The following is a 27,268-nucleotide window of genomic DNA, read 5'->3' as shown; positions in this document are numbered from 1 at the left end:
TGATAATACATGACTAATCAGTAGATTCATGAAGAGTATCAAGTGGCTATAGCAAAAGTATTTTCAGAGATCTCCATTATCTCGATCTCTCAGAGAAGTGTAAATGTATCCAAGTGAATACCTTGAATATAAAAACATTTTAAAATGTCAGCACAAATGTGGTTGAATATTCTCACCTGCTGGGAAAATGTCTTCATAGAAAATAATATGCTATGCTTGCAAAACTATCTAAAAAACTGACCTAATTGCAATTCCAAGAAAACTAATGGAACTGGAGAGCATCAGGTTGAGTAAAATAAGCCAAATTCAAGTCAAGAGTCATATGTTCTCTCTCACATGTAGAAGCTAGAAAAAAAGACTATTTTTAAGAAAAGGGACCTCATGAAAATAAAAGGGAGACTAGTACAACTGAGGAAGATGGAGGAGGGCAGAGGGGAGGAAAAGGATGAAATGAAATGAAATTGATCAAATTATGTCATGCACATTCACAAATATGTCACAATGAATCTCACTCTTATGTAAAATCATAAAGCACAAAAATTGATCTCATTCATCAAGATTAACTTGGCTGAACCCATTATTTGATGGCACAATTAAACAAAAAGTCAAACAACTCTAAAATTACTTACATGATATTTTTGTTTGTTTTAGACAATTATTGTGAAGAAAACAAAAGTACTTGAGTTTGAGTGTTTATAAAGATTCATTGCTGATTTAATAAGCACTTTACCTACCAGAGCAAAGACTGAGATGTGACCTCATTATAAAGCTGATGATGGAGTTTTCTCATAGGGACACCCAGAACTCTTCAGTTCATTGCTGGAGATCAAAAGCTTCTTCCTAAGGCTCCTTCCTTCCTAATTCAAACAGGTCCCTATATCTGCACAATCTCATCCCAGAAAACTGAGACCTTCTGGAAACTTCTCTAAGCAGCCATGACTATAACAAGAAAATGGGACACAAAGGGCTAGATACTAACAGAAGATATATTCTAGCTTGAGGAGAATGTGAATTTTCAGAAATCTCTTGAATCATTCTAACAGAAAAATAATCCTTCCCCTTAAATGTGCAGATATCATCTATGACTTTTTTATATCATCTCTATTTCTAATAGATTAGCTTGTTAGCATATTTGGAATGAATTCAAATGAAGTAATCTCTCCTGAACAGGTTGCTTCCTTTGAACAATCCCTAGAGGAAGAGGACTTGGGTCTTGCCAAGAAAGAGTAGCTAACTGCCTAGTGTTATGAAGAAAACATCTAATTTGAAAAAAAAATGCAAATTCCAGGGTAAGGCCAATCTCATAGAATGAGTCTGAATAATTCTCTCAAAAGTTTTTGGAACATAATGTTATTCTTCTTTATGTCTGAATAGTATTCCATGGTGTATATATAACACAGAAATAAGCAAATCCCAAAAAACCAAAGGCCAAATGTTTTTCCTGATAAGTGGAAAATGATATAATTATATCATTATAATAGTTTAAGTTGGGGGTGGGGGTGTGGGGAATGAGAGAAGAACAGAGGAACTTTAGATTATGTAGAGAGAAAAGAGAGGGAGGAAGGGGCTAGGGTACAAACCATGGTGGAATGAGACAGACATCGTTACCCTATGTACATGTATGATTACACGAATGGTATAAATCTACATTGTGCACAACCACAGAAATGAAATAATGTACCCCATTTGTGTACAATGAATCAAAATACAGTCTGTAAAAAATTTTCAAAAAAAATAAATAATTTTTAAAAAGTTTTGAAACAGAGAGCAAGGGGCATTAGTTCTTCCTTAAAAGATTGGTAGAGCCAGGTGCAATGGTACATACTTATAATTCCAGTCGCTCAGGAAGCTGAGGGAGGAGGACTGCAAGTTCAAGGCCAGTCTCAGCATCTTTTAAGACTTTGTCTCAAAATTTATAAAAATATATAAAAGGCTGTGGAGGTAGTTCAGTGTTAAGTACCCCTGGGTTCAGTCCCTAGTACCTTCCCCTCCAAAAATGTTTGATAGAATTCAATCAAGTCAACCAGTCCTGGAATTTTATTTTCTTTCTTAGGTGACTTTTATTATTGATTGAGTTTTGTTACCAATATTTTTATTGGGTAACTTAGATTGTTTTACTTAGATCTGTTTTTTCACATTTCAATCTTAGTATTGTATGTGCACAGGAATTTATGTGTCTTCTATTTGTTGGCAATTTGTTGGTGTGTACTTTGTTTTTTTAAAATCACTTTGTTTTTTAAAATTTTGATATTTCAAATATCAAATAATGATCTTCCATATTTCTGTTGTGTCAGTTGCAATACATTCTTTATCATCTCAGTTATTGTTTATTTGGGTCTTTCTTGTTTTAACGTGGCTAGCTAAAATTTTGTTAATTGTTTTAACTTTTAAAGATAACTTTGATCGAACTTTTAAAAGCACTTATTATGTTTTGCATGCTGCGATTTTTATTATTCAAAATCGTTCAATTTTTTGGTGTAAACATTATTCATTCTGTTTTTATATTCAGGGCTGAGGATCTAACACATGCCAGGCAAGTGCTCTCACGCTAATCTGCCTCCCCAGCTCTCAACTTTCTTCTTAGTAATGACTTTTTTTCATCCTATAGGTTTATGAATGTTCTATGTCAATTTGAGGATTTTGAAAAGTTTTTTACTTCCCTTTTTCTATCTTCATTAATCCATTTGTTCTTTCAGAGCATTTGTTGTTTCATGCAACCAGAACATGGTTGATTAATTTCCATGTATTTGCACAACTTCCACAATTTCCTTTGGTATTGACTTCTTATTTTGTTATAGTCAGAGAAGACACAAGATGTAATTTTGATATTTCAAAAATCTGTGGAGATTTATTTTGTGGCCTAACATGTGATCTGTCCTGGAAAATGTTCTGTGTGCTAATAAAAATAACACATATTCTGCAGCTGTCGTATGAAATGTTCTGCAAATATCTGTTATGTCCATTTGGTTTACAGTGGAATTTAAGTCTGAGGTTTCTTGGTTGGTATTCTGTCTACATGATATGTCCCTTAATGATAGTGGGCAATATAAGTCCTCATTCTGTTCTTACACTAGAGTTTATCTCTACCTTCAGATCCAATATTTCTTTTGCATAGTTTAAGGTGGTCAGGTATTGGATGCATATGTCTTTACAATTGTAAATAGAAGCAGGGATACTACAACAGATCAATTTGTCTACCATCTCTCAATGTTTCCCGTAATTATTTTTTATTGTCAAATGTGTTCAAAAACCATTGTTTCTTTGTCTCTGGTTTATTAGCTTGTCATAGTAAATCTCTGTTTCTGCATGATGGTCAAAATTAACATTCCAAGGACAAGTATAATTGAATATTGGAAATTTTATTTATATTCATAAATAGGTCCAAAATAAAAATAATAAGTTAATTTTAATAGGTTCTTAAGCATAGTTAGTTAATACTATATCACTTTCTGAAAAATGCTTCCATATATATTTCTTAAAACAAAGTGAAGGAATGACTCTTAAACCCAGTCAGTACCATGCTTAATAGCAAAACTCTAAAACCACTGATTCTTTATCCAAGTCATGTTAAAAGAGAATATTCCTCCTCTTTATGTGAATCATGTCAAAACAAAAGTACATGGGACACAAATGGAATTCTAGTCATTTAGGATGCTCCTAATACCCTGAGAATAGGTGATAAGAAGATTGTGCATCCTGCACCACGTGAGTTGAGGGCACAGGACCTCATCATGTGTGTCTTCCAGCCTCCAGCTTCTCCCAATGTCACCAGCATCTCCCTCTGCAGATTTCAGTACCCACAACACACACTACCCAGAAGTTGCCCCTGCTACTGTTCCTGTTGGAGGAGACTCTTCAAAACCTTTGTGGGTAAACACCAGTAGAAACTAGATAGAATGTTAAAAATGTGGGCTTCTCAAATAGGGGTGGACTCTTATCCCTGAAAAATTCTTTATTCAGACTTTTAGAATAAACAGGGTTACATAAATTCACTATTCTCTCTTCTGTAGTGTAATATCCAAAAGCAAGAAGAAATTCTTGGTAACAAATGGAGAATCAACTGAACCAGGTAACAAATGGACACACCTGACATAATTTCCTAAAAAACAAATTACCTTTCTTTTTGGACCAAAGACTGAACTCGGGGGTGCTTAACCACTAAACCACACATCCTCAGACCTTTCTTATGTTTTTTAATTGAGACTGAGTCTTGCTATCTTGCTGAGGGCCTCACTAAGTTGCTGAGGCTAATTTTGGATTTGTGATCCCCCTGCCTCAGCCTCCTGAGCAACTGGGATTACAGATATGCAACACGGTACCTGGCTATTTCGTGGAAAACAAATTATCTATAAGTTGTTTTAAGTAAGTGCTTCCAGAGTCAACTAAAATTTGGCTCAAACTGGTTTTTCAAGAATAGGCATGCACAAAAAAAGATACACTAGCCTCATGAAATGTGGCATTGCAAGAAACCTTTCAGACAACAGTCACGGCCATAGGTATGACATCTAAGAGGAATTCAGGATCACATGCCAAACCTCCTGACAAAGACATGACCTGAACTGCAAACCAAAGAAACAGCACACAAGCCTAAACAGGAACACATAGGACTTTCCACCAGACAACTGTCAGGTACTCTGCAAGTCTCTGAAGAGTGAGAAGGGTGTTTTAGGGCTCTTTTGTGCAGGCCTGGATGGTCATCCTGCCTCTTCATAAGTACAATACTTTTCAAGGTGGGGGTTTTATCATGAGCCTTGTGAAGGATTATGAGCTTATAAACTAACACACACACACACACACACACACACACACACACAAATGTTTATAATATGGACAGGTGGTCTTCTGTTGCTTAAGTCCATTCTTGAAATGCTGGTTTCAAGGTTACCTTGAATGGACTGAAAAACAACTTAAGGACACTGGGATCCAGCAAAAAACGAAGGCTCAGGAACGTTTCACATGAAAGGAATCCATGCTTTACACATGACAGGAAAATGTAACGAGTGACCTTATATTGTCTTATGCCACAAAGAGGATATTATTGCAACAGTTGGTGAAGTGGCAATAGGCTGAGTGGATTGTATAATAGCACTATCTCAGTGACAACTCTTAGATTTTGTACTGTGCTCAATAGGTATCTTGAGTTTTGAAAGGCTTAGAGTTTTAAGACTAAAGAGGAATCATGTCTACAACTGATTCCTCAGTCTTTAAAAAATTATAAATAGGTATATACAAATAAATGACTAAGAGAAATAAAAAATAAAAATTATATTGACACATGTGTAGTGACATATATGCACATATAATGATATATACATATATATATGCACTCATATGTACTGAGAGACAAGAAAGTAACAAGCAAATGTGGAATAATTTTAATATATGGGAAGTCTGGGGAAAGGGTCTCCAGAATATCTGAACTTTTATTTGAGTTTGAAAATATGTCATATTTAAAATAACAAACAACTATGCATGATAAATATAGAACTAAAGCACCACGAAAAATAACAGAATCAATAGGTGCTTACTCAACATGTGCTGAAGGCCTTGTCATTACCAGGTAACCAAACCTGCCATACCTGTGTACAGGCAGGACTTCTTGGATTGAGTCTGGACACTCTCCAGGTCATAACCTTTCACAGGGTTTTCAACCTCCATGAGCCCTTCTTTGTGCAACCTGTAAAATGGCTCCAGTAAGAGTGCCTACCTCATGATGTTCCTTGAGGACTTAATCATTAGAATGTTACAAGAGGAAACCCACGTAACACGTGTAGAACAAGTCCTGAAAAGGATAAGCATTTTACAAATGCTGGGTACGATTGTTACTCACAAATCTTGAAAGAGACTATCAGTCCACTACTACTCAAGTTGTCTCAGGAAATAAATTATTCTTAATGATAAAGTAGTTCTATGAAGCACTCATTCAATGATGATTTACTGTGGCTATTACTATTACAGGTGCTGAGGATTGAGCAGTAGCTCATAGTTTAGAGAAAAAGAAGTAGCAAAAATTTTAAAGTAAAATATATAAAGAAGTGAGTCAACAGAGCTAATCTTAAATGTTGTAATGGAACATTAAGGGTGACAGGGATGAGAAATTTCAGAGTGGATTTTTGAAATATGATCAAAATGTTTCTCTGTAACATTTCAAAATAGTGATGCATATATGGATATCTATATACCCATATTATAAAAATCAATGCAGAAAAACTCTAAAAGGAACCATAAAAATCCTTTGATTTAAGGAAAAAATATAATGTAACCCTTCCAAAGTTTAGTTCACAAATGCCAAAATAGTTTAATACAATACAATCTCATGTAGTAGTTGATCACATTAGCATGCACAAGGGTAAAAATATTTAATTGCCTAAATAACTGCAAATGACACATTTAGAAAAAGCATATCATTTTAAATTTATCATTTCAATAAAATTGTGACATATCTCAGCTGTCATCACCATTATTTCACATTATTCTGGATGTGGTCATCAATCCAGCTCACCAAGGAAATCTATTATAGGTGTTAGAATTTGAAAAGAAAGAAATGCTTACAATTATGAAAACTACCAGAGAATATACCAGGAAAACCAAGAAATAATAAAGAGGTAACACTTAAATTTGAAAAGGATACATCAAATGAGTATAATCTTCATAAACGTGGTGACATAAAAACAAAGAGAAATGAACAATCTAATAAAGTTGAAACACAATAATTCAACTGTGAATCTTTACTAAAATAGAACTCGTAGGCAAAAAGAACTACAAAAACTAGAAAAACACATAGAGTAGCAATCATATTTTAGTAGTAATATAAGTATCATCCTGAGTTTCTTTAATTTTTCAGTTTGACTGATATCTGATTGACAATTAAGAAGCATACAGGTTTTGGGTGGACAATGTAATATTTTCATATATGTGTACATAGTGAAATGACAACTATAATTAGCATATCCATCATGTCACATGATTAGAATTTTATTTAATCATGTTGTGGTAGGGCACTTCACATCCACCCTCTTATTAGGAGCCTGGTATACAATACAGCAAAGTTAAAAATAGCTACCATGCTTTTGACTCCAGATTTAGTTACCTTCAATATGAAACTTGGTACTCCTGGACCAACATCTCCAGATTAACCACTCTCCAGCCATGACAAACATCATTCTTCTTTCTGCCTCTGTGAGTGTGAAGATTTTAGTGTTCACATATGAATCACATCATGGAGTATTTGTCTTCTGTATTCAGTTTATTTCATTTAGCATGATGCCCTCTGAGTCCACCCAAGTCACACAAATGATAAGCTTTCTTAATTTGGAGAAACTTGGAAAGACAGTGCCTACACCTGGGATTAGTACTGGGAGATGCTGGTGAGGAACTCATCATATACCTTGTACTAGATTTATCCTTTTGAAACGGTTCCATTGTAATATTCATAATTGTTATGCTTTCCAAATTTAATTCAAAAATAAAACTATTGTCCTAAAATTATAAAAGTAATGCTAGTAAAATCAAATAAAAAAGACATACATAGAACTTTACTATAATATAAATATAAACAAAAAATAAAATGAGAAATAACAACATAGTTACTAGAAATAAATATAAAAACTTAACTATATATCCTTGTAATAATATAAAAATTTTATTCATAAATAAATTGCATACTTTTATTGACTTCCTAGCATATGTGTGCCAAAAATTCCTAGGTCCCTTGATAAACCAATGAAGAATGAGCAATATACTGGGGAAATATGTTAATATCAAAACTTATAATCTATTCTTTAATTATGCTTAACAAAAATGCCTTAGCAAATTAGCATCAGTTCTAAGTCTAAAATAAATAGTCCTAAGGAGACAACTTCACAGTGAAATGGTTCTCTTCATAGTGGGAGACTCAATGATTTCCTACCTGATGTGGCTTATTGTCCAGAGTTTCTTCATAGCATTTGTCATCTCTGAGTTTCTCAGAGTGTAGATGAAGGGGTTCAGCATGGGGGTTATGACCATATAAAACACACTCAGTGACTTGTCAATGGGGAAAGTCTTAGCTGGTCTTGCATATATGAAAATACAGGGAACAAAGAAGAGAACAACCACAGTGATGTGGGAGCCACAGGTGGAGAGAGCTTTCCACCTCCCTTCCTGATTCAGGTTTTTCAGAGAGTGAAAGATGACAGCATAAGACATGAGTAAGAGTAGAAACAAAATAACGCACATCAGTCCCCCATTGGCAATCACTAAGAGGCCAATGACATAGGTGTCAGCACAGACAAGTTGCAATAAGGGGTACATGTCACAAGTAAAGTGGTCAATGACATTGGGGCCACAGAATGGGAGCCCATAAATAATGCCAATTTGAAATGCAGAGTGCACAAAACCTCCAGTCCAGGAAACTACCAGCAGCACAACACACACCCATGGCCTCATGATCACCAAATAATGCAAGGGCTTACAGATGGCCACATAGCGGTCAAAGGCCATCACCAACAGTAGAGTGACCTCTGCTCCAGCTAAAAGGTGTTCTGCAAAGAGCTGAAACATACAAAACTTGAAGGATATTAAAACTTTTCCTAAAAACAAGTTTGAAATCAAATGGGGGGAAATGACAGATGAATAAATAATGTCTATAAATGATAAATTAGCAAGAAAGAAGTACATTGGAGAGCCCAGGGTCTTACTGAAGGTTACAGTTATGACTATGAGCAGGTTTCCCAGCATGGTCAAAATGTAGAAGAGCAAGAACATAATAAAAAGTACTTTCTGCTCCTTTGGATTTTGTGTGAGGCCCAAGAGGACAAAGTAAGTTTCATTGTTCCTATATTCCATCTGTTCATTTATTGATGCTGATTTCAGACAGAAAAGCAGTTTACCTGTAAAACAATGAGAAACATTACAACCTCTTTTATTCATCTACCATATATGTTTGAAGTATCTACTGCTGTCACACTACCTTCAGAAGATATCTGGATCCAAGTAAGATAAGACAAGTTTTCCTGCCCTAACTGATTTGAAACATGACTATGTTGTCCAAAATTTAATGACCAATTGAGACACGTGTTGATAAATTTATTTCTTGAGCCATGCTATTGATTCACAGCATTGTAAACCCATTCTAAACCTGTTTAGATTTGGGAAATTTCTCAGAGAAAGTTACTCTTTAGATGAGTTTAAAGATATGAAATAACAAGAGAGGATGAAAGGGAAATCCATGTAAAGATGTACTACGTATAAAGTGACACAGAATAAAACTGAAGACTCACTTAAGATAATTTTCATATGAAGAGTGGATACAATCAATTATTAATGGAAGGCCACAGATCACAAGTCACTGTGTCAATAGTGGTGCTGAGTCTTTAGAAAATGATGCCCTTCCTCCACTTTCTTTGGCCCTCAGGCCCACTGGAAATGTCACCTCCAAGCATCTTAGCATTCTTATTTCCAGGAATATTGTGCTCACAGTGAGGTCTCCATTCTCCAAGACAGAGGCCATCTCCACTGCTCTCCTCTTTCCTTGCACCAGTATCACCTCTCAATGTTTCTACCCACCATCTCTTCAAAGCCATCTGGGCTCTTTCTATCATGATTACCAAACTCTCCCAACATGTATCCATTAATCAATCACAATGCTGGCTTCATATATTAGATATTTACTGCAGCACCACCTCACTTCTTGGTACCAAAAGCTGTCTTCATCTCCTAGAGCTACACTCTGTTTAGACACATATGTGTCTTCTCAGAGTCCTGCTGCTAGTCAATCAAAAATGAAGGTTTTGGTGGTGGTGGATCCCTCAGAAAACTGTGAGGGAAGAACTAGTTCCATCCTTGACTTGCTGATGACCAGTTTGTGTCCTTGAATTCCTGCATTCAAATTTTCTATTCCAATAGAATACAAGTGATAAGGAATTGGGACACATCCTAATACAATTTTATAACTGAACAACCTTCACAAAATCCCTATTTCCAAATAAAACTGTTTCCTGCGGTACTGCAGGTAGGACCTCAACATATTAATTATATGGGGTGGAAACAATCAAACCATAATAATTTCATGTGACAACTTGACAAACTAACAGTTACCACAGTCTCAGCTTACCACAAACCTGAAACCTCCTTCTAGAGACTTTGGTTGAATATCCTCATTATTTTAACCTGTAAATTCCTAAAGCACTCTGAATTACATATCTTCAACATTATCACACCCCTACTTTTTAACCTGGTATCTACAAGTATTTCATTGACATCTTCAAGTAGATATGATTTTAGTATTTAGAAGAGTAAATATTTTATTTTTCACAATAAATCCTGTTTCTTCCTAGGTTTTGTCTAACTAAAAGGTACTTCCTTCTGTCTTATCCTTCAAGTCAAATTCTGACAGTGTTCTCCCTTCCTTTATTTCTCTTATGTTGCTTATGTATACATTTGTTCAGTCTCCTTGTCTTTCTATTTATACTATCTTGCAAATGTGATCATTCTCATTTCATCCCCTTACACCCCTGTGAACAGCAGGAGCTTCTTGCCACATCAAACATCGACTTTTGGGGGGATGCTAATTTCAGAGACCAGAAACAGACATCACAAATTTGTAAGTGTTGGTGATTATTGTACAAGGTGTGTGGTAGTTCAATTCTTCCATTTAGTAAATCAAAAGTGTCCATAGAGCACCATATTGTGCCACACAGTTCACAGGAGGTGAGCTTCCAGGCATCAGTGTGTCCACTAGCACAGTATGGCTCAGGGTCTAACCTAGGGTCAGGTCATCAGAAAAGAGAAATCTCCATGCTAACTGAGGAATCAGTTTTTCACCTTGGAGCTTTGATTTTCCAGATGGAAGCAACAGTGTTGAGGATGTAGATGGTCCCTGACTTAAATTTTCAATTTGTGGAATATATTTGTGATGTCTTTCTTATGCTTTCTGAGCAGCCACTTTCTGCCTACTGAAGTTTATCAACATTTTCTTACCTTCTCAAGTGATATAATGTCCTGTGTTAAAAAACAGTTACACAAATTCAAAATCTGATCTTGGCTACTGACTATAAAATCCTACCTTTGGAAGCTTGTCTGCAGTTGAAGGAGGAAATTTGATCTCACTCAGAAATAGTGAGTTATCCCTCTTCCATCCAGTGTACTCACAGAAGAAAAAAATCTGTGCTGTTTTTTGAGAATATATTTAAAATCACACAACCATTTTTTTCCATTTTCTCTGGAGTCTACTAAATACCGGAAAAAATAATTAGTGATTGTCGTGGTATTCAAAGAAATTCTTGGTAAAAAGAAAAATTAACATTTCCATATTAAAACAATTAACTAAAAATGCAAACAAATAATTTCAACAAGGAATAGCACATCTAGCATTTTTTAGATAAGGAAAGTTTTCTAGGTTCTTTTTTCATAACTTTAATAAATACCATTCAGTTTTTTAACCTGTCTCCTCTTGTCCTCGTAAGGTAACCACTTATGCTTGGAATATAGATAGAGTACTCCTGTGCCTTTTCAAATACTTCTTTAAGAACAATAAACCATCTTTTAAAAACATCATAACTATTACTAACAGTGGAGAGCTTTTCCATGACAGGGACAAAAATCACTAAAGATTTTATACCATGAACACACGTTAATCATAGAGTCCTGCAACTGGAATGTGTCCAAGCCACTTCATGCTTAATTACACTCACTGGGACTCTCCATATACTTTTCAAAGAACATCTATGTGTCAAGACCCAATCCATCAAACTCATAAGTAGAGTCACATGGATGTAACAAGGAAAAATTCTTTCATAAATATTATGGGACAAATAAACAAGAATAAAATATCATCACCATTAATTTGTTCCAAAGAAGATGAGTTTATCACTTACTCATTTAATGGGTGAGAGCAATTTCATTTTCTGTTCATTTAATCTTCAATTTTCCCCTTATGAGTTTGAGATCAAATATATTTTTAAAGGTTTATGCAGCTGTAGTAACCAGTTATTTATGTATTTATTCTCTTTATTCCTTGTTTTACTAAAAACTTAATAGTAGTGCCGGCTGCAGTGGTGTAAGCCTGAATTTCAAAGACTCGAGACGCTGATGTAGGAGGAGCATGACTTCAAAGCCAGTCTCAGGAACAGAGCCATAATCTCTAATTGGAAAACAACAGGTTATTGTGACAGAAAAAGATAAGAGTAAGACACATTTGAATAAGGCAATTAAATAAGGCCTTTTTAAAGGTGAGGTTTAAGCTAAAGTCCAAAAATGAGAAGTCATTTACTCCTGTGGGTACACTGTCACAATGGGAAGATCCAATGTGGGATACAGCTGGGAAATTTCAAGATGGAGGTCATTGAACCTGAAGGGGAATAACAGGGAGATAATGGAACAATGGAAGGTGAAGACATGAGCAAGAACCAAGCCCTGCAGGGGTATCACAGATCTTACTAAGGAATCTGAACTACATTTAAAGTTCTTTTGAAATGAGAGTAAAAAGGACTTGCTGTTAGTTAAGCAAAAATGCTCAACAATTAGCAAACCAAATCCACCAAAATGGATCAAGATTTATACACCATGGCCAAGTGAGATTATCTCAGATGTAGAAGCATGGTTCAACATTCAAAAATCAATTAATGTATTTCATCACACCATAGGATAAGGAAGAAAAATCACAGGATTATATCAATATTTGCAGAAAAAATATTTAATAAATTTCAGCACCCCTTCATTGTAAGGACATTCTGTAACTATGAATAAGAGTTTCTAAGGTTATAAAAAAAAAAGAGTATTTTCAAAGCAATCAAAAACTGACATCTTTAATAGTGAGAGTCTAGAAGGTTTACATATGAGATCAGTTTTAGTCAGATATTGTGTCACTGAAACCATACATATTTCTTCCTGTCACACACTACCTACCTACAGTTATTGCTCAGTTAACCAGTATCAGTGGATTAGTCCACTCATTAGATGAAGACTCTCATGAGCTAATCATTTCACCTCCAAAGATTCTTGCACTACCTCACACAGGAGATTGTGCAGGACACCTCATATCTAAACCATAACAATCAGGAATGAGGGAAGGATGATCCCTCTCACCACTTTTCAACATTGTACTCAATAGTAACACAAGAAAAAGAAAGTTTAGAAGAAATAGAAGATATAAAACCATCCTTCTTTGCAGTTGACATCATCTATGAAGAAAATCACAAGTAATACTATAAAACTCTGGGACTAATAAATGATTAGTGTGAAACTGAAATACAAAAGGATAATGTGCAAAATCAATTATTTTCCTATATGCCAGCAATACCCAAGTCAAAGATTAAGTTAGAAACATAGTAGTACTTACTCTAGTATGCCTCAAAATAAAATACTTGAGTATTGCTTTAACAAAATATGTACAAGACCTCCAGGAGAGAAACTACAATGCTCTGATGAAAAAGGAAGTAAATGAAAACATACCCCTGCTCATGCACAGGAAGACTCAACATTATCAAGATCAGGTCTTCCCAGATCTATATTTTCTACAATCCAAATATTTATGACCTGATTTGATAGATGTTAACAAACTAATTACCAAGTTTACATTCTGAGGCAAAAACACAGGAGGGATAGCACCATGCCCAGGAGAGCATTTTTTGAAGAACAAAATTGGAAAATGAACACTACCCAACATGAACACTTGACACAAAACTGTGTAATCAAGACTTGTACTATTGGTGAAAGAATACAAGAGATCTCCAAAGAGAAAAATAATGCTGCCCATTTTAGAAGTTTCTCATGTACTAACATGCTCTTAACACAGAGTCAAGCAATTGGGTTCTGTATTAGTCAGGGTTCTCTAGAGGAACAGAATCAACAGGATGTATGATTATAAAAAAGGAATTTTTTAGATTGGCTTACACAACCAGAAGCCAGATAGCCCACCATGGCCATCTGGAGGCTGGAGAGCTTGAAGAACCAGTAGCTATGCAGTCCAAGAGGCAGAAGCCCCAGAACAAGAGGGATCAACAGTGCTACCCTAGTCCAACATCAAGGCTTCTGGAAACTGCTTATAGAAACACTGGCAGAGTCCACTTTGGAAGAATGAAGAATCAAGGGTCCAATATCATCAGATGATGTAAGCAGCGATCAAGAACCCTTTCAAGAAGAGTTGAGTTTGCATCTGCATCTGCTTACCTGTTCTTCCAATTTTTATTCCATCCAAGCCATCATTCTATTGGGTGATGCTGCCCATGCTTAGGGAGGGTCTCCACTTCAGTTCACTATCCCACATTCCAGTCATTCCTAGACAGGTCCTCACTGACACACCCAGAAGCCTCTTAATCATTGACATCTCTTAATCCAATCCAGTTGACAATTTAAATTAACCACTATAGTGGATGAATGATAAATGATGGACCATTACACAATAAAATATTATTGGTTACTAAAAAAAATTGAGATACTGAAACAAGGAAATACATAGAGGAAACTCAAAAGTATATTACCAAGGGAACAAGCCAGTACAAAAAGTTGTGTGGTTGCAATCATATGACTTTCCAGAAAAGTCAAAAATTGTAGGAAAAGTAAAAATTTCAGTATTTATGAAGCAGACAGGATTTTTAATTCAGTTCATCTCTTCTGTATGATACTATGAGGATGAACACATCATTACATTTCCTTCCAAAACTAAAGAAAGTGCAATTCCAAATGCCAGAAAGAGAACCATATGTAAACTAGGAACTCTGAATGATGTCATTGTTGATTAATGAATTATAAAAGGAAATATTGTGGTGTGTGAGGTGGATAGTGTGAGCTGCAGCTTAAATGTGTCCCCTAAATATCATGTGGTAGAAACAATGCCCCAGTGTTGAGAGGTGAGACCCTCAAGAGTGGGTTACACAATGGAATATTCCCCCACCTCAAAAAAGAATGGAATTATGACCTTTGCAGGTAAAAGGATGGAGTTGGAGAATATCATGTAAGTGAGATAAACCAAACCCCACCAAAAAAAAGGACAAATATTTTCTCTGATATGTGGATAGTGGTCTATATTGGGGCAAGGTGATGCAGCCGGGAGGGAAGGATGAAGGATTTTGGATTGGGCAGAGGGGAGTGAGGGCAGTGGATATGGTATGGAAATGGGAAAATGTTGGAATGAGATGGACATTATTACTCTATGTACATGTATCATTGCATGAATGGTGTATCTCTACATTATATACTATCAGAGAAATGAAAAGTTGTGCTCCTTTTGTGTACAATGAGTCAAAATGCATCCTGCTGTCATATATAACTAAATAGAACAAATAAAACAAACAAACAAATAAATAAATAGGATTCATTGACTGCACTGGTGTGAACAGTCCTGGATCTGGGAGTGCTTCTGCCTGGGATACCTGTGGTGGTATCCCAGAGACAATGATGGTGGAGGGCTCAGGGGATGGCCATTGGTGCACATCTGCTGAGTGACATGCTTTCAGCCACTCTCACTGGTTGGACAAACTCCCAGAGCTGGGGCCAGTTCAATCAGCATCACCATGACCAAGGAGAAGGCCAGCAGGAAGGAAAGGAACCTTTGAAACAAACCGATGGCAAGGAGCTGGACCTGAGCTCAGCAACCTGAATGAGGCCCTGGTCAACAGCTGGCTGTATTTCCAAAGGCCACTGCACTGGATCTGTCCTACCATGAAATGAGTAGTAGCCTCACACACCTGGTGAAGCTGGATCACAGTGAGAACAAGCTGCAACTGCTGAATGGCTTTGGCCATCTGGTGCAACTCCAGCACCTGATGTGCTCAACAGCAGGCTGGTCACACTGCCTGTTGAAGTTGCTCAGCTCAAGAACCTGAAGTGGCCGGAACTGAAGGACAACCTCTTGGACCCTGTCCTGGCCACAATGGCCAATGATTGTTGGATGAGAAGCAGTGTGAGCAGTGTGTAAACAAGGTTCACAGCACATGAAGGCTGTGCAGGAGGATCAGGAACCAGAGAGGCAGAGGCAGCTGGAAGGGCAACCAGAGGCAGAGAAGAGGCGGGAGGCCAAACAGAGAGCTAAGGAAGCTCAGGAGCCTGAAGTGCAGAAGCAGGAAAAGTCACCACAGAAGGAGCATCAGGGAAAGGAGTATGATGCCCTCAAAGCTTCCATGTGGGAGCAGGAGAAGGAGCCCAAGAAGGAAGCACGTCAGGCCCCCAAATCCAAGTTTGACTCCCATCCCGGCAAGTCACCTGTGGAAACACACTAGGTCTTGAGCTGTGCTGAAGCTGCTCCTACTGCTCTTACTGCTGTGTGTGGCCAGAGGGCTGGTTGCCTGTAGAGGAACCACAGTGCTGCATCAACCCATCCACCCCAGTGTGAACGCCATCCATGCCAATGCTGCCCAGGGTCTGTGCCACCACAAGATCCTCCATGGGTCCTGCACACCAACTCCCAGCAGTGAGCTTGTCCTCTGCACCTGCTGCCCCCAGGTCATGCAGCTCACATTCCTGTGGAATTGGCTTCTGCTGGACAAGCCTTAAGGACCAGACTTACCAGCCATCTTGAAATGGCTACCAGCTGGTACTTGAGACCTCTGCTTTCTAGGACTACTTGTTCTTTACTCAGGGTTCCCTCGTGGAATGAGAAGAAATGGAAGGTGGGAAGGGATAGTCACCTGCATGCCTTAAGGAGTTGGCCTGGGGGTAGGGAAGGAGAAAATAGCCTTTTCTAGTTATTATACTAAGTTGTGTAAAGGCAAGGCTCCTGTGTACTAAATGGTTGGCTGTCACTACATTTATAATTTTGTGTGTCATAAACCCTTACTTTCATTACTCTCTGGGTAGCCCAGGCAGATCAGGAGGCAATGAGTTACTGGGAACAAGGGGACCACGACACTCAGGAAATTCAGTCAAAATTGGGGAAGGGGTTACCTATTTCCTAAAATACCTCCAAGACAATCAATCATTTTATGGACCATAGAAAATCTCTGACTGTGAAATGAACTCAAACCACCAACCAAATACAACACCTGTAGGCAAAGTAACTGAGGCCTTCCATAAGTCACCCAACAGTCTCCCAGATAGTTTAAAGAAGAACCAGACTCCCACTCTGGTGTTCTTTCTTTCCTTAACATCATTTGATCTCCTTTCTAATGTTCAGAGAGAACAGAACTCACACCAGAATTATGTCTCTGCCAAAGTATAGGAAGTTTCCCTGTAGACAGTCATGACTCGCAACAGAGATCTCACGCCATCAAGGTCTTGGGCAGCTCCTGTGGAGTATGACCCAGCTTAAATGGCTTACACAAAATGGCAGCAGGCACAGCTCCTTGCCTCAGGTTCAGAGCAATAACTCTCTGACTGCCAGGAAATGAGGAGGTGGATCTCTACAAAGCTGCATTGTCTGTGGCAGCTCCATCAGCACTAGGTGTGACTAAATACCTCAGAGGCAACCTGAACATTCAGCTTCATAGATACAGAGAGTTAGAAATGTTGGATTCTAGACCTATGATCAAAGGGAAGGAATGAAAGGAATCTAGGAAATGAAGGGAAATAAGAAGCAACATTCAGCTGAAAAGTGGTGTATAAAACTAAAGTCTAGCACTAGCAAGGGCAGCACTGTCCATTCTCTTGGCTGCTAGATTGAGCATTTTCTTGCCTCTGCCTCATCTTTTCACAACAGCTGGATGAAGGCATCAGAAGGACTTTGTCTCGGTGCTCATTCTCTGAAAACTCCCAATTGCAAGCTCCTGCCTCTCCCCATGGGGAGCAAGAACTTGTCATAGTTTAGAGACAGAGAGCAGGGTCCTGCTTTTTAGCCCTGGTGGTCCTTCTGGGTAGTTCTGCCACTCATGACTGTTCTGATACTGGAAGAAAGACTTTACTCTCTCCTCTGCTCCCATGGATAGCTGTGCCACACAGGTCCACAGCTTACTCAGAATCACTAGGCATTCCTTAGTCTTCCCCCAAACTGCAGAGCCTTCAGTCTAAATACTTTATTGAAACTAAACACATGATACATAATGATGAGATTATGAAAATAGGGAAGTCAGCCTAGACATCAAAGTTCCTTTGGCTGGTTGAGACAGCTCAGTGCCTGAGCCAACCTGCTGGCTAGAGTTCACTCTGACTTGGAGATTTGATGCTGATTCTTTTGGATTTCTACAATTATTAAATCCATGTCTGAGGGAATCAAAAAAAAAAAAAAAAGAGGGGGTTAATCCACTGAATTAATGTTGTGATCCTGGAGTGGGTTGGTTATCATAGGGTTGATATGCTGATAAAAGTCAGCTCAGCCCTTCCCTCCTGCCTCATCCTTCCCTTCTTCTACATTTCCCCCTTTACCAAGGGACGGCACAGCCCCCAAACTCTCTCCAGTTGTCAGTGCCATGTTCTTGGGCTTCCCAGATTCCAGAACCATGACAAAATTATTCTCCTTTTTATTTTTTTAATTCAGCAGTCTCACTTATTCTGTTGGAGCAGCAGAAAATGAACCAAGCGGGAAATTGTGGGGAAAAGAGATTTCATAAAACTCTGTCATTTCTGCTAATATTGCAGTGAACCTAAAACTGCTTTAAAAAATACAACTTCTTATTTTACAAAAGCAAGCTAGATGACGCAGGGTCTTCCTGATGGAGTTGAGATCCAAACAGATAAAGATACAAGGTGAGATGCAATGGTCAAAACATTTTCAAAGTAACCTATTGTGGATTTTAAGCAAGATTACACATAACTCACAGAGAGGTGACTAGGGTTAGGCTTCTTCTTTATGATTTTGTAACTTCAAGGAAGTTATTTTAAACATACAGAAGCCTCATTTTTTTCTTTGCAATAGGGGATAATATATAAATCTAGAAGTTTTGATAATACAAAATAATGTTTACACTACTCACACAACTTCTATCAGATACATAGTAGTGTACAATATAATTTTTACTTTGATTTTATAATAAGAGAATTAACCATGCCTGACTGCTTTTTAATAAATCTAGAAATGAATGAGATGACTGGTAGAAACCAATCATGACTTTCTAATTACTATGACTCAAAGTCCTATTTTTAAAAGTTCTTTGGTAAAAGAATAGTACAAATTAAAACCCAAAATATGTAACATGATTCAAATGAAAATACTATTGCAGACAATGGGTTATGAACTCAGTGCTCTGAGGAAAACTTAACATCTGTAGAGTTTGTATTTATGTGGTAACTTTATATTACATAGGAGGAAATGAAAGGGAGTGGGGGTATGAAAAATCTGGAATGAGACAGACATCATTACCCTATGTACATGTATGGATACATAAATGGTATGAATCTACATCCTGCACAATAGAAATGAAATGATGCATCTCATTAGTGTAAAATGAATCAAAATGCAGTCTGTAAAAAATAAAAAATAAATAAATAAAAGATTAAATTTTATTTCAACTAAAAATATGTTAGAAAACAACAAAGTTATCCAAAGCAAAAGTTGGTTAGAAGAACATAATGAAAATAAAAGCAGTTTCTCTGTTAGAAAAAATAATTAGAGCTATTATATGTGTGTTAGTCTGTTTTCCATTACTGTAACAAATACCTGAGTTACACCAATTTAATAAGAGAAAAATTTTATTATGGCTCACAGTTTTGAGGTTTCAGGCCATGACTAAGTGGTCTCTTTGCTTTGAACCTGTGGTGAGGCAGCATATTATGGTGGAGACCATGTGTTGGAGCAAACTGTTTTCATCTCAAGAAAATAAAAGGAGAGAAAGTAAGAGATCAGCTTCCACAAGTCCTCTTCTAGAACCTGCCTCCCCATGACATGAAAACTCCCACTCAGATACACCTCTAAAAGTTTCAACCACCTTCCATTAGCACTCTGCTGAGGACTGAGTTTTTAATAAATGAGCATGTGGGGAACACTCTATATTCAAATATCTAAGGTCTAGCTGGTTGGATATAAAATAAGAAAATATGAGTAATGAGTAATCAATATGTATTCTAATCACAAAAATTAATGAATGAGATACAGATTTCAAAAGCATAAATGATACAAAGAATACAAAGAAAGTTTTAAAACACACTTGGAAGTTTTACAACTCTAAAAAGCACTGGAATCTAGATTAAGTAAAATAAATTATCATCTGGATTCAATGAATGATTCTCTAGGAAACTGTAAACTACCAAAATTTTAAATTTTTAAATTTTAAATTTTAAATTTTGTATATAAGTCAGTCATAGTTTTCTTTCAGTGTCTGTGATCTCTGCATTTTAAGGAAATATTTAGACCATTTACATTGATGCAACAATTGGTATAGTTAATTTTAAACATATTATTTCTTAAGAGTTCTTTATGTTGTTTATTCTTTTCCATTTTTATACTTCCTTTGGATTATTTATGTCTCTGATCCTTTTTATTTTATTTGTTTGCTTATTAAAAATAATTATTTATTCTAGTTGTATGGATAGTGTTAAAAGTTCACAATATGATTTTATTACTATTATTTTAATAAATATATGTTAAAGATATTTAAAGAGGAAACTCATATGTTTGTTCATGTACTTGTTATTTCTGGTAACCTCTTTTCTGTTCACAAACTTGTATTTCCACAAGGTATCATTTTCCATCATCTGAATTACTTCCTTTAATATTTTTTAATGTCTTCATTAGTGCATTATAGTTATGTGATATATGTTTGTGATGAGAACACTTATCTACCATCTTATCAAATGTCAAGCATATAATAGAGTATTACATATAGCTACCATGCTATAGTTATCATGCATGATAGCAATAGTTAATAACAGAGAAGAAATAACATAGATAACAGGAGACATTTTCCAGTGTAATGAACATTGCACTTTTTGAAAAAAACAACCCTGTCCCCTCACTTTCCAGCCTGTGCTCTCTGCCTCAGGACTGTGGCTATTTTGTATTCTATAAATAAATGATATCATGCAGTACTTGTCTTTCTGTGACCAGCATTTATCTCTTTACATAATGCCTACCAGTTTCACCCAGGTGGTCACAAGTGATAAGACGCCTTATTTGAAGAAAGAGAAAAACAGTTTGCTACCTGCATCTCAGATCAGCAATGAGAGATTCTGGGGATTCTGATGAGGGAGAGGTAGATTTCTACAATTTACCATGTTGTGTGGGTTCTACTTTTAATGTTACTACTGTTAAGTATTCCATTTTTACATTATCAAGTACAATTTTTATACTAAAATTTACATAGGAAATGAAAATCAAATGAAGGTATTTATATAGCATTAAACTTTTTAAACATGATAAATATGTTCAACATAAAAATAAGATGAAGGACAGCACAGCAAGAAATAAGAATAAAAGCAAAAATTAAATAAAATCAGTGCAATGATTCCAAAACTTTATTCATTAATTTAGTACCTATTTAGATGAACACTCTACTACATGTGCATGAGAACTTTCTGGTAGTGATAGACAAGACATTATAGAGTTTACATTAAAATAGGGAACCTATTAGAAGTACAATCACATATTTGATTCTTTAATTGTATTTACCAGAAATACATTGGAGGGAAAGGAAGTTAGCATCAGTTTCACAAATGTTATGCTTCCTAAGAAGAAACTTTTATGGTAAGACGACTCTCCCCGTAGAGGGAAACACTCATTTCCTACCTGATGTGATTTATGCTCCCCAGAGTTTCTTCATAGCATTTGTCATCTCTGATTTTCTCAGAGTGTAGATGACCGGGTTTAGCATGTGGGTTATGACCATATAAAACACACTCAATGACTTGTCAATGGGAAAAGTCTTTACTGTTCTTGCATACATGAAAATACAGGGAACAAAGAAGAAGACAACCACAGTGGTGTGGGAGCCCCAGGTGGAGAGAGCTTTCTGCCTCCCTTCCTGACTCAGGTTCATCAAAGAGTGAAAGATGGCAGTATAAGACATGAGTAAGAGCAGAAACACAGGTGTGCAGATGAGTCCCCCATTAGCCAGCACCAAGAGGCCAATGACATAAGTGTCAATACAGACAAGTTTCAATAACGGGTATGTCACATATGAAATGGTCAATGATATTGGGGCCACAGAATGGGGGATCATATAGTGCCAAATTGAATTACTGAGTGCAAAAAACCTCCAACCCAGGAACTACCGGTAGCAAATAACACACCAATGGCCTCATGATAAACAAATAATTCAAGGGCTTACATGGCCACAGAGTGGTCCATAGCCCATCACCAACAGAGGAAAGACCTCTGACCCACCAAAAAGTGTCCTGTAAATAGCTGAGTCATAGAAAACTCAAAGGATATATTTTCCTTTAAGAACAAGTTAGAAATCATTTTGAGATAAATGATGGTAGAATAAGTAGCATCCATAAATGATAAGTTAACAAGAAAGAAGTATATTGTTGAGCCCAGGATTTTACTGAAGCTTATGGTCACAAGGATGAGAAGATTTCCCACCATTGTCAAGATGTAGAAGAGCAAGAACATGACAAAAAGAACTTTCTGCTCCTTCAGATTCTGTGTGAAGCCCAAGAGGACAAATTAAGTTACATTGTTCCTCTGATCCATCTCATCTTTTACTGTTGCTGATTTCACATAGTAAAGCAGTTCACCTACAAATTCATGAAAAATCCTTAGGACTATTATCCCAATCTTAATTCATTCATCTTCTGAAATATGTTTAAGAAGCATCAACTTGTCTCCAGTTGTCTAATGCATGTGTCAGTAATAATGAAATTAGACAAAATTTCCTACCCTAAGTGTAGTGATGGAATCAGGATTTAAATAACAAAATGATCATGCTCATAATAAGTGTCTTATTTGTATCATGCTATCAATTCACAGTGCTGGAATTTATAAATCAATTGGGTTATGGGTAGACCTCTTACAGGAACCTATAATTATGTGATCAAAGGAGATGTGAACTAACAAGCAATGATAATTGAATTTCATGAGAAAATGAATTTTCACGCATTTTCTTGCATTTCATGAGAAAATGTGTTTCATGATAAACACGTGGTGTCAAAAAGGTGTAATACCAAAGATTCACTTAAGGTCATTTTCATATTAATAATGGCTAAATTAACATGTAAAACTCTAGAACAAAAGTCAGTATATTCATTACTGGTTCTATGACTATAAATCAATAACAATGGCAGCTTTTCATACAATTTCCACTCATCTCTCTTATCCCCTGGACACCTCAACCAGAAGCACCTTACCTTTCATATATCTAGGTGTATTCTGCTCTGATGATGTGCATGTCCTCCAGCACATGAGAGAACTTCTGAGCAGTTCTCCTTTTCTCTTTCACAGCCCTCAGCAGCATCACCTTCTGATGTTCATAATTGCACCCACAGTCTCTTTGAGACAATATAGGCTTTTGCTATCTTGAATCACAGCTCTCCCCGAACCATCTATCCATTACCCACTCCCAGAGCTACATCCACAGTTTTAGGTATTATTTTGTAGCTACACCTCAACCTCACTTTCCAGTAGCAAAATTCATGTTATTTGTGACCATGGCTGTAACAAAGTATCCTAAACTGCTTAAGGACAGAAATCCATTGTTCAAGAGTTTGGTACACTAGAGATTCAGAATCACCATCTGTGCTGTATTGATTTCTTCAGAACTTTGAGGAAAAGCAGAGTCTCAGGCCTTTCTCCTTGGCTTACAGATACCAGTTTTGTGTCATGTGTCACTCTCCCTACATCCAAATCTCCCTTCTAACAGGACATCAGTCTTATTGGAAAAAGGACCACTCTAATGAGATTATTTTAATTTGTTGACTTCTGCAAAGACCCTACATACAAAAAATTCACATTATGTGGTAGTGGAGCTTTGAAACTCAACATAAATTTGAGGAAGATGTGGGAGGAAAAGAACAAAATAACAGTAATTGTTTCATGTATTCAATGTATGACCAATAGCTATCACACTTTCAAATATCCTCCCAAGTTGCTGAACCCTTCTTTTAGGGTCTTTCCTTGGTCATTCCTCCTTTTTAACTGCAAATGCTGAGAAAACAATGAAAATTTCTGTCTTCGCCACTGTCTCTCCTTGAATTTAAAAGGGTATCTGTGGAGCCCACCTGCTCCTACACTGAGTTCGGAAGACATTGCTGAGCCCACCCCCACACACCTAGGAAGGACACAGTCGCTGACACCCCCACATTGAGGATGGAGGCCAGTAGCCGAGCCTGTCCCCCTACTGCTGAGGAACACTGCGCCTGCCTCAGTGCTGACTCATCACACCCTCACTGGGGCTCCCTAGGTTCTTTGGAGGCTGGTGCAGGCATTTTGAATTATTCCTGAGGGCATGACCATCATCTTTGGAAGGGCGGCTCCCTTTCTGAGACACCTACAGGAGACTGGAAGCCCGTTGACAGGTACCTCTATTTACTCATTTACATCCTACACCCTTCCCCATCCTCTTGCTCACAATTAGAAATATTGTAAATAGTAATCTAACTCATCCTGTTCATTATAATAATGTTAAAGTCTTTATAGGGGTTATCTGGTTCAGTGATGCATTTTCTCTGTATTGGGTGAGATTGTATTGATCTCCCCTTCAAAGGAGAGGTAGTGGAAAATTGCAGTGTCATAATAAGCCTGCAAGGGGGGAACTTCAGTATCTCGAATCTTCACTGAGAGAGGGGAATATATAGAAACAATATGAAAAAACAGGGGAAGAAAGTGTCCCTAACAAACCAAGATGCTATTGTGATAGAATCTAATGACAGCATGGCAGTAGAAATGAAAGAAAAAGAGTTTAGAATCTGAGTACTTAAAATGCTCTGTGATGAAGCAAAAGATGAGATAAAAGACCAGATGCAGGCAATGCATGACCATTCCAGTAAACAGTTAAAAGAGAAAATTGCAGGAAGCAAAAGAACTCTTCAATAAGAGAGATTCTGAAAAAAAAAAAAAAAGAAATACTTTAAATGAAAGAAACAATAAACCAAATTAAAAACTCAATAGAAAGCATCACCAACAGAATCTGGTGGAAGAGAGAATCTCAGACAATGAATACAAAATATTTAATCTTGAAATAAAGTTGAACTAACTTGCAAGAAGTCATAAACAGAACCTCCAAGAATTATGGGATATCATGAAAACACCGAATTTAAGAATTATTGGGATTGAGGAAGGCACAGAGATACAAACCAAAGGCATGAGCAACCTGTTCAACAAAATAATATCAGAAAATTTCCCAAACCTGAAAAATAAAATGGAAAATCAAATACAAGAGGCTTACAGAACACCAGTTGTACAAAACTACAACAGATCCAAACCAATACACAATATAATGAAAATGTATCATGTACAAAATAAATACAGGATTTTAATGGCTACAAGAGAAAAGAGTTAGATTACATATCAGGGGAAAACAATACAAATATCAGCAGATTTCTCAGCACAGACTCTAAAAGCAAGAAGGGCATGGAACAATATATTTCAAGCTCTGAAAGAACATGGATGTCAACCAAGAATCCTATACCCAGCAAAATTAACCTTCAGATTTGATGATGAAATAAAATCTTTGCACAATAAACAAAAGTTAATAGAATTTACAAATAGAAAGCCTGTCCTACAGAACACACTCAGCAAAATATTTTGTGAGTAGGAAGTGAAAAGCAACAATACAACTCAGCAAAGGGAGGAAATACCCTAAAGGAAAAGTCAATCAAAGGAGTAACCAAGTCAAATTTAAAACCAAAACTAAGCCAAAATGACCAGGAATACAAATCATATCACAGTAATAACCCTCAATGTCAATGGCCTAAACTCAATAATCAAAAAACATAGAGTGGCAGATTGGATTAAAAAGAAGGACCCAAGAATATGCTGCCTTCAAGAGACTCATCTCATAGAAAAAGACATCCATGAACTAAAGATGAAAGGATGGGGAAAAACATACCATCCACATGGACCCAGTTAAAAAGCAGGGGTCTCCATCCTCATAGCAGATAGAGTGAACTTGAAATCTAAGTTAGTCGGAAGGGATAAAGAAGGACATTTCATATAAAACACTTCAAGTATGATAATCAAACATAATAATACACTCTGCATTCTTTAATTATATTTAAAAAGACCATAGAGGGCTTTAACTCTTAACAGTGATTACTTTTGAGCTGAAGGACAGGACGGGTGACTGGAGCATGTATGAAGATATGGTCATGTGAATTTCCTGATCCTCCTGGTGCTTACATACAAGCAATGGATTTATTAAAATTATTAACAGGTAAACTAATGATTTGTACATTTTCCTCTATGTAAGTTACCTTTCATTAAAATTTTTTTTAAAAAAAGAAAAAATAAAAGGATATCTGCAAGTATCTAATTTGCAACACAAACTAGATATCTATATGTATTATAAAAGTGAAGTTTCAATTTTTTATGATACATCCATTCCTTCTCAGGTTTCCTTGATATAATGAAATAGAATTTCCTTCCACACAAATTTATAGTACTGGTTCTGATATTCTGACACATAATGGACATCCATCCATTATTCCTTTCATGTTACTTATTCAACAATTAATAAATTCTATTGACCTATCCTAGGACACTCCCTTTCTCATATATTGCAAATTTTTCACTGCAAAGTCTACATCCCTGATACTTCATGAGACACTTGCCAGTTCTACCTACTTTCCTCTTAGATTCCAACCAGCCTATTTCCTGAAGCAACACAATTTATCTCTTCAATCTTATTCAGATCATATCACTCCTTGCTCAAAATCCTACAGTAGATTTTTAACACACCCTCAACATGTATTCATGGCTTCCCGGACTTTCCTGCTGCCTGAAATCATCTCTTGGAATTCTCCATGCTCATCTGCTCAAATTTTTTCCTAATGCTCAAACATTCAAAATGATTTCCCATCACTCTATTTCCATCTGTTCTTTAATAGACACTAACTTCCGAGATCATAAATGGGGACCACAACCTCTAAAGTAAAGATGAATGTGGTAGAAGTTGTGTTCTATGTTCAATCTTTTATTTATTGATTCAACCAACTAGTGTGTACATAGAACCTACCTTCTATCATATCAGCCTAATAAGGAAAACTTCCAGGCATCACAGTGTGTCACAAACTCATTAAAGTTCAGTCTGCACCAAGATTATGTAGCTAGTGGATGGAATCTCAGTGCTGACTCAGCAATCACCTTGTCACCTCTATTGTTACCAATGAAGCACAAATCCTAGGGATAGAAAATGGTTGCAGAATTTATTCTTTTAATTTTTAAATGTATTCATGATAACTCTCATAATAAAAGAGACCAGCCATTATCTGTCCACAGAAGTTTTGCCCAACATTTGAATTATTGCAAATTCAAGGGATACAATTTCCT

The 27,268-nt window shown here is 36.6% G+C and overlaps 1 protein-coding gene and 1 pseudogene across 1 annotated transcript; one reads left to right on the top strand and one right to left on the bottom strand.

Annotated features, from left to right (window-relative positions):
- Positions 1-4,473: 4,473 nt before the first annotated feature.
- Positions 4,474-8,826, bottom strand: LOC124959298 (olfactory receptor 4A47-like). The gene is made up of 3 exons (XM_047517841.1): positions 7,910-8,826; positions 5,580-5,677; positions 4,474-4,559 (listed from the first exon to the last, which is right to left on the bottom strand). Exons 1-3 carry the CDS (start codon positions 8,824-8,826, stop codon positions 4,474-4,476), a joined length of 1,101 nt encoding a protein of 366 aa, XP_047373797.1.
- Positions 8,827-8,919: 93 nt separating this feature from the next.
- Positions 8,920-16,391, top strand: LOC124959297 (leucine-rich repeat-containing protein 59-like; annotated as a pseudogene).
- The last annotated feature ends 10,877 nt before the right edge of the window (positions 16,392-27,268 follow it).

This window comes from Sciurus carolinensis, chromosome 11 (genome assembly GCF_902686445.1).
Source record: "Sciurus carolinensis chromosome 11, mSciCar1.2, whole genome shotgun sequence".
NCBI classification, from domain to species: Eukaryota; Metazoa; Chordata; class Mammalia; order Rodentia; family Sciuridae; genus Sciurus; species Sciurus carolinensis.
This window is presented reverse-complemented; position numbering and strand designations above follow the sequence as displayed.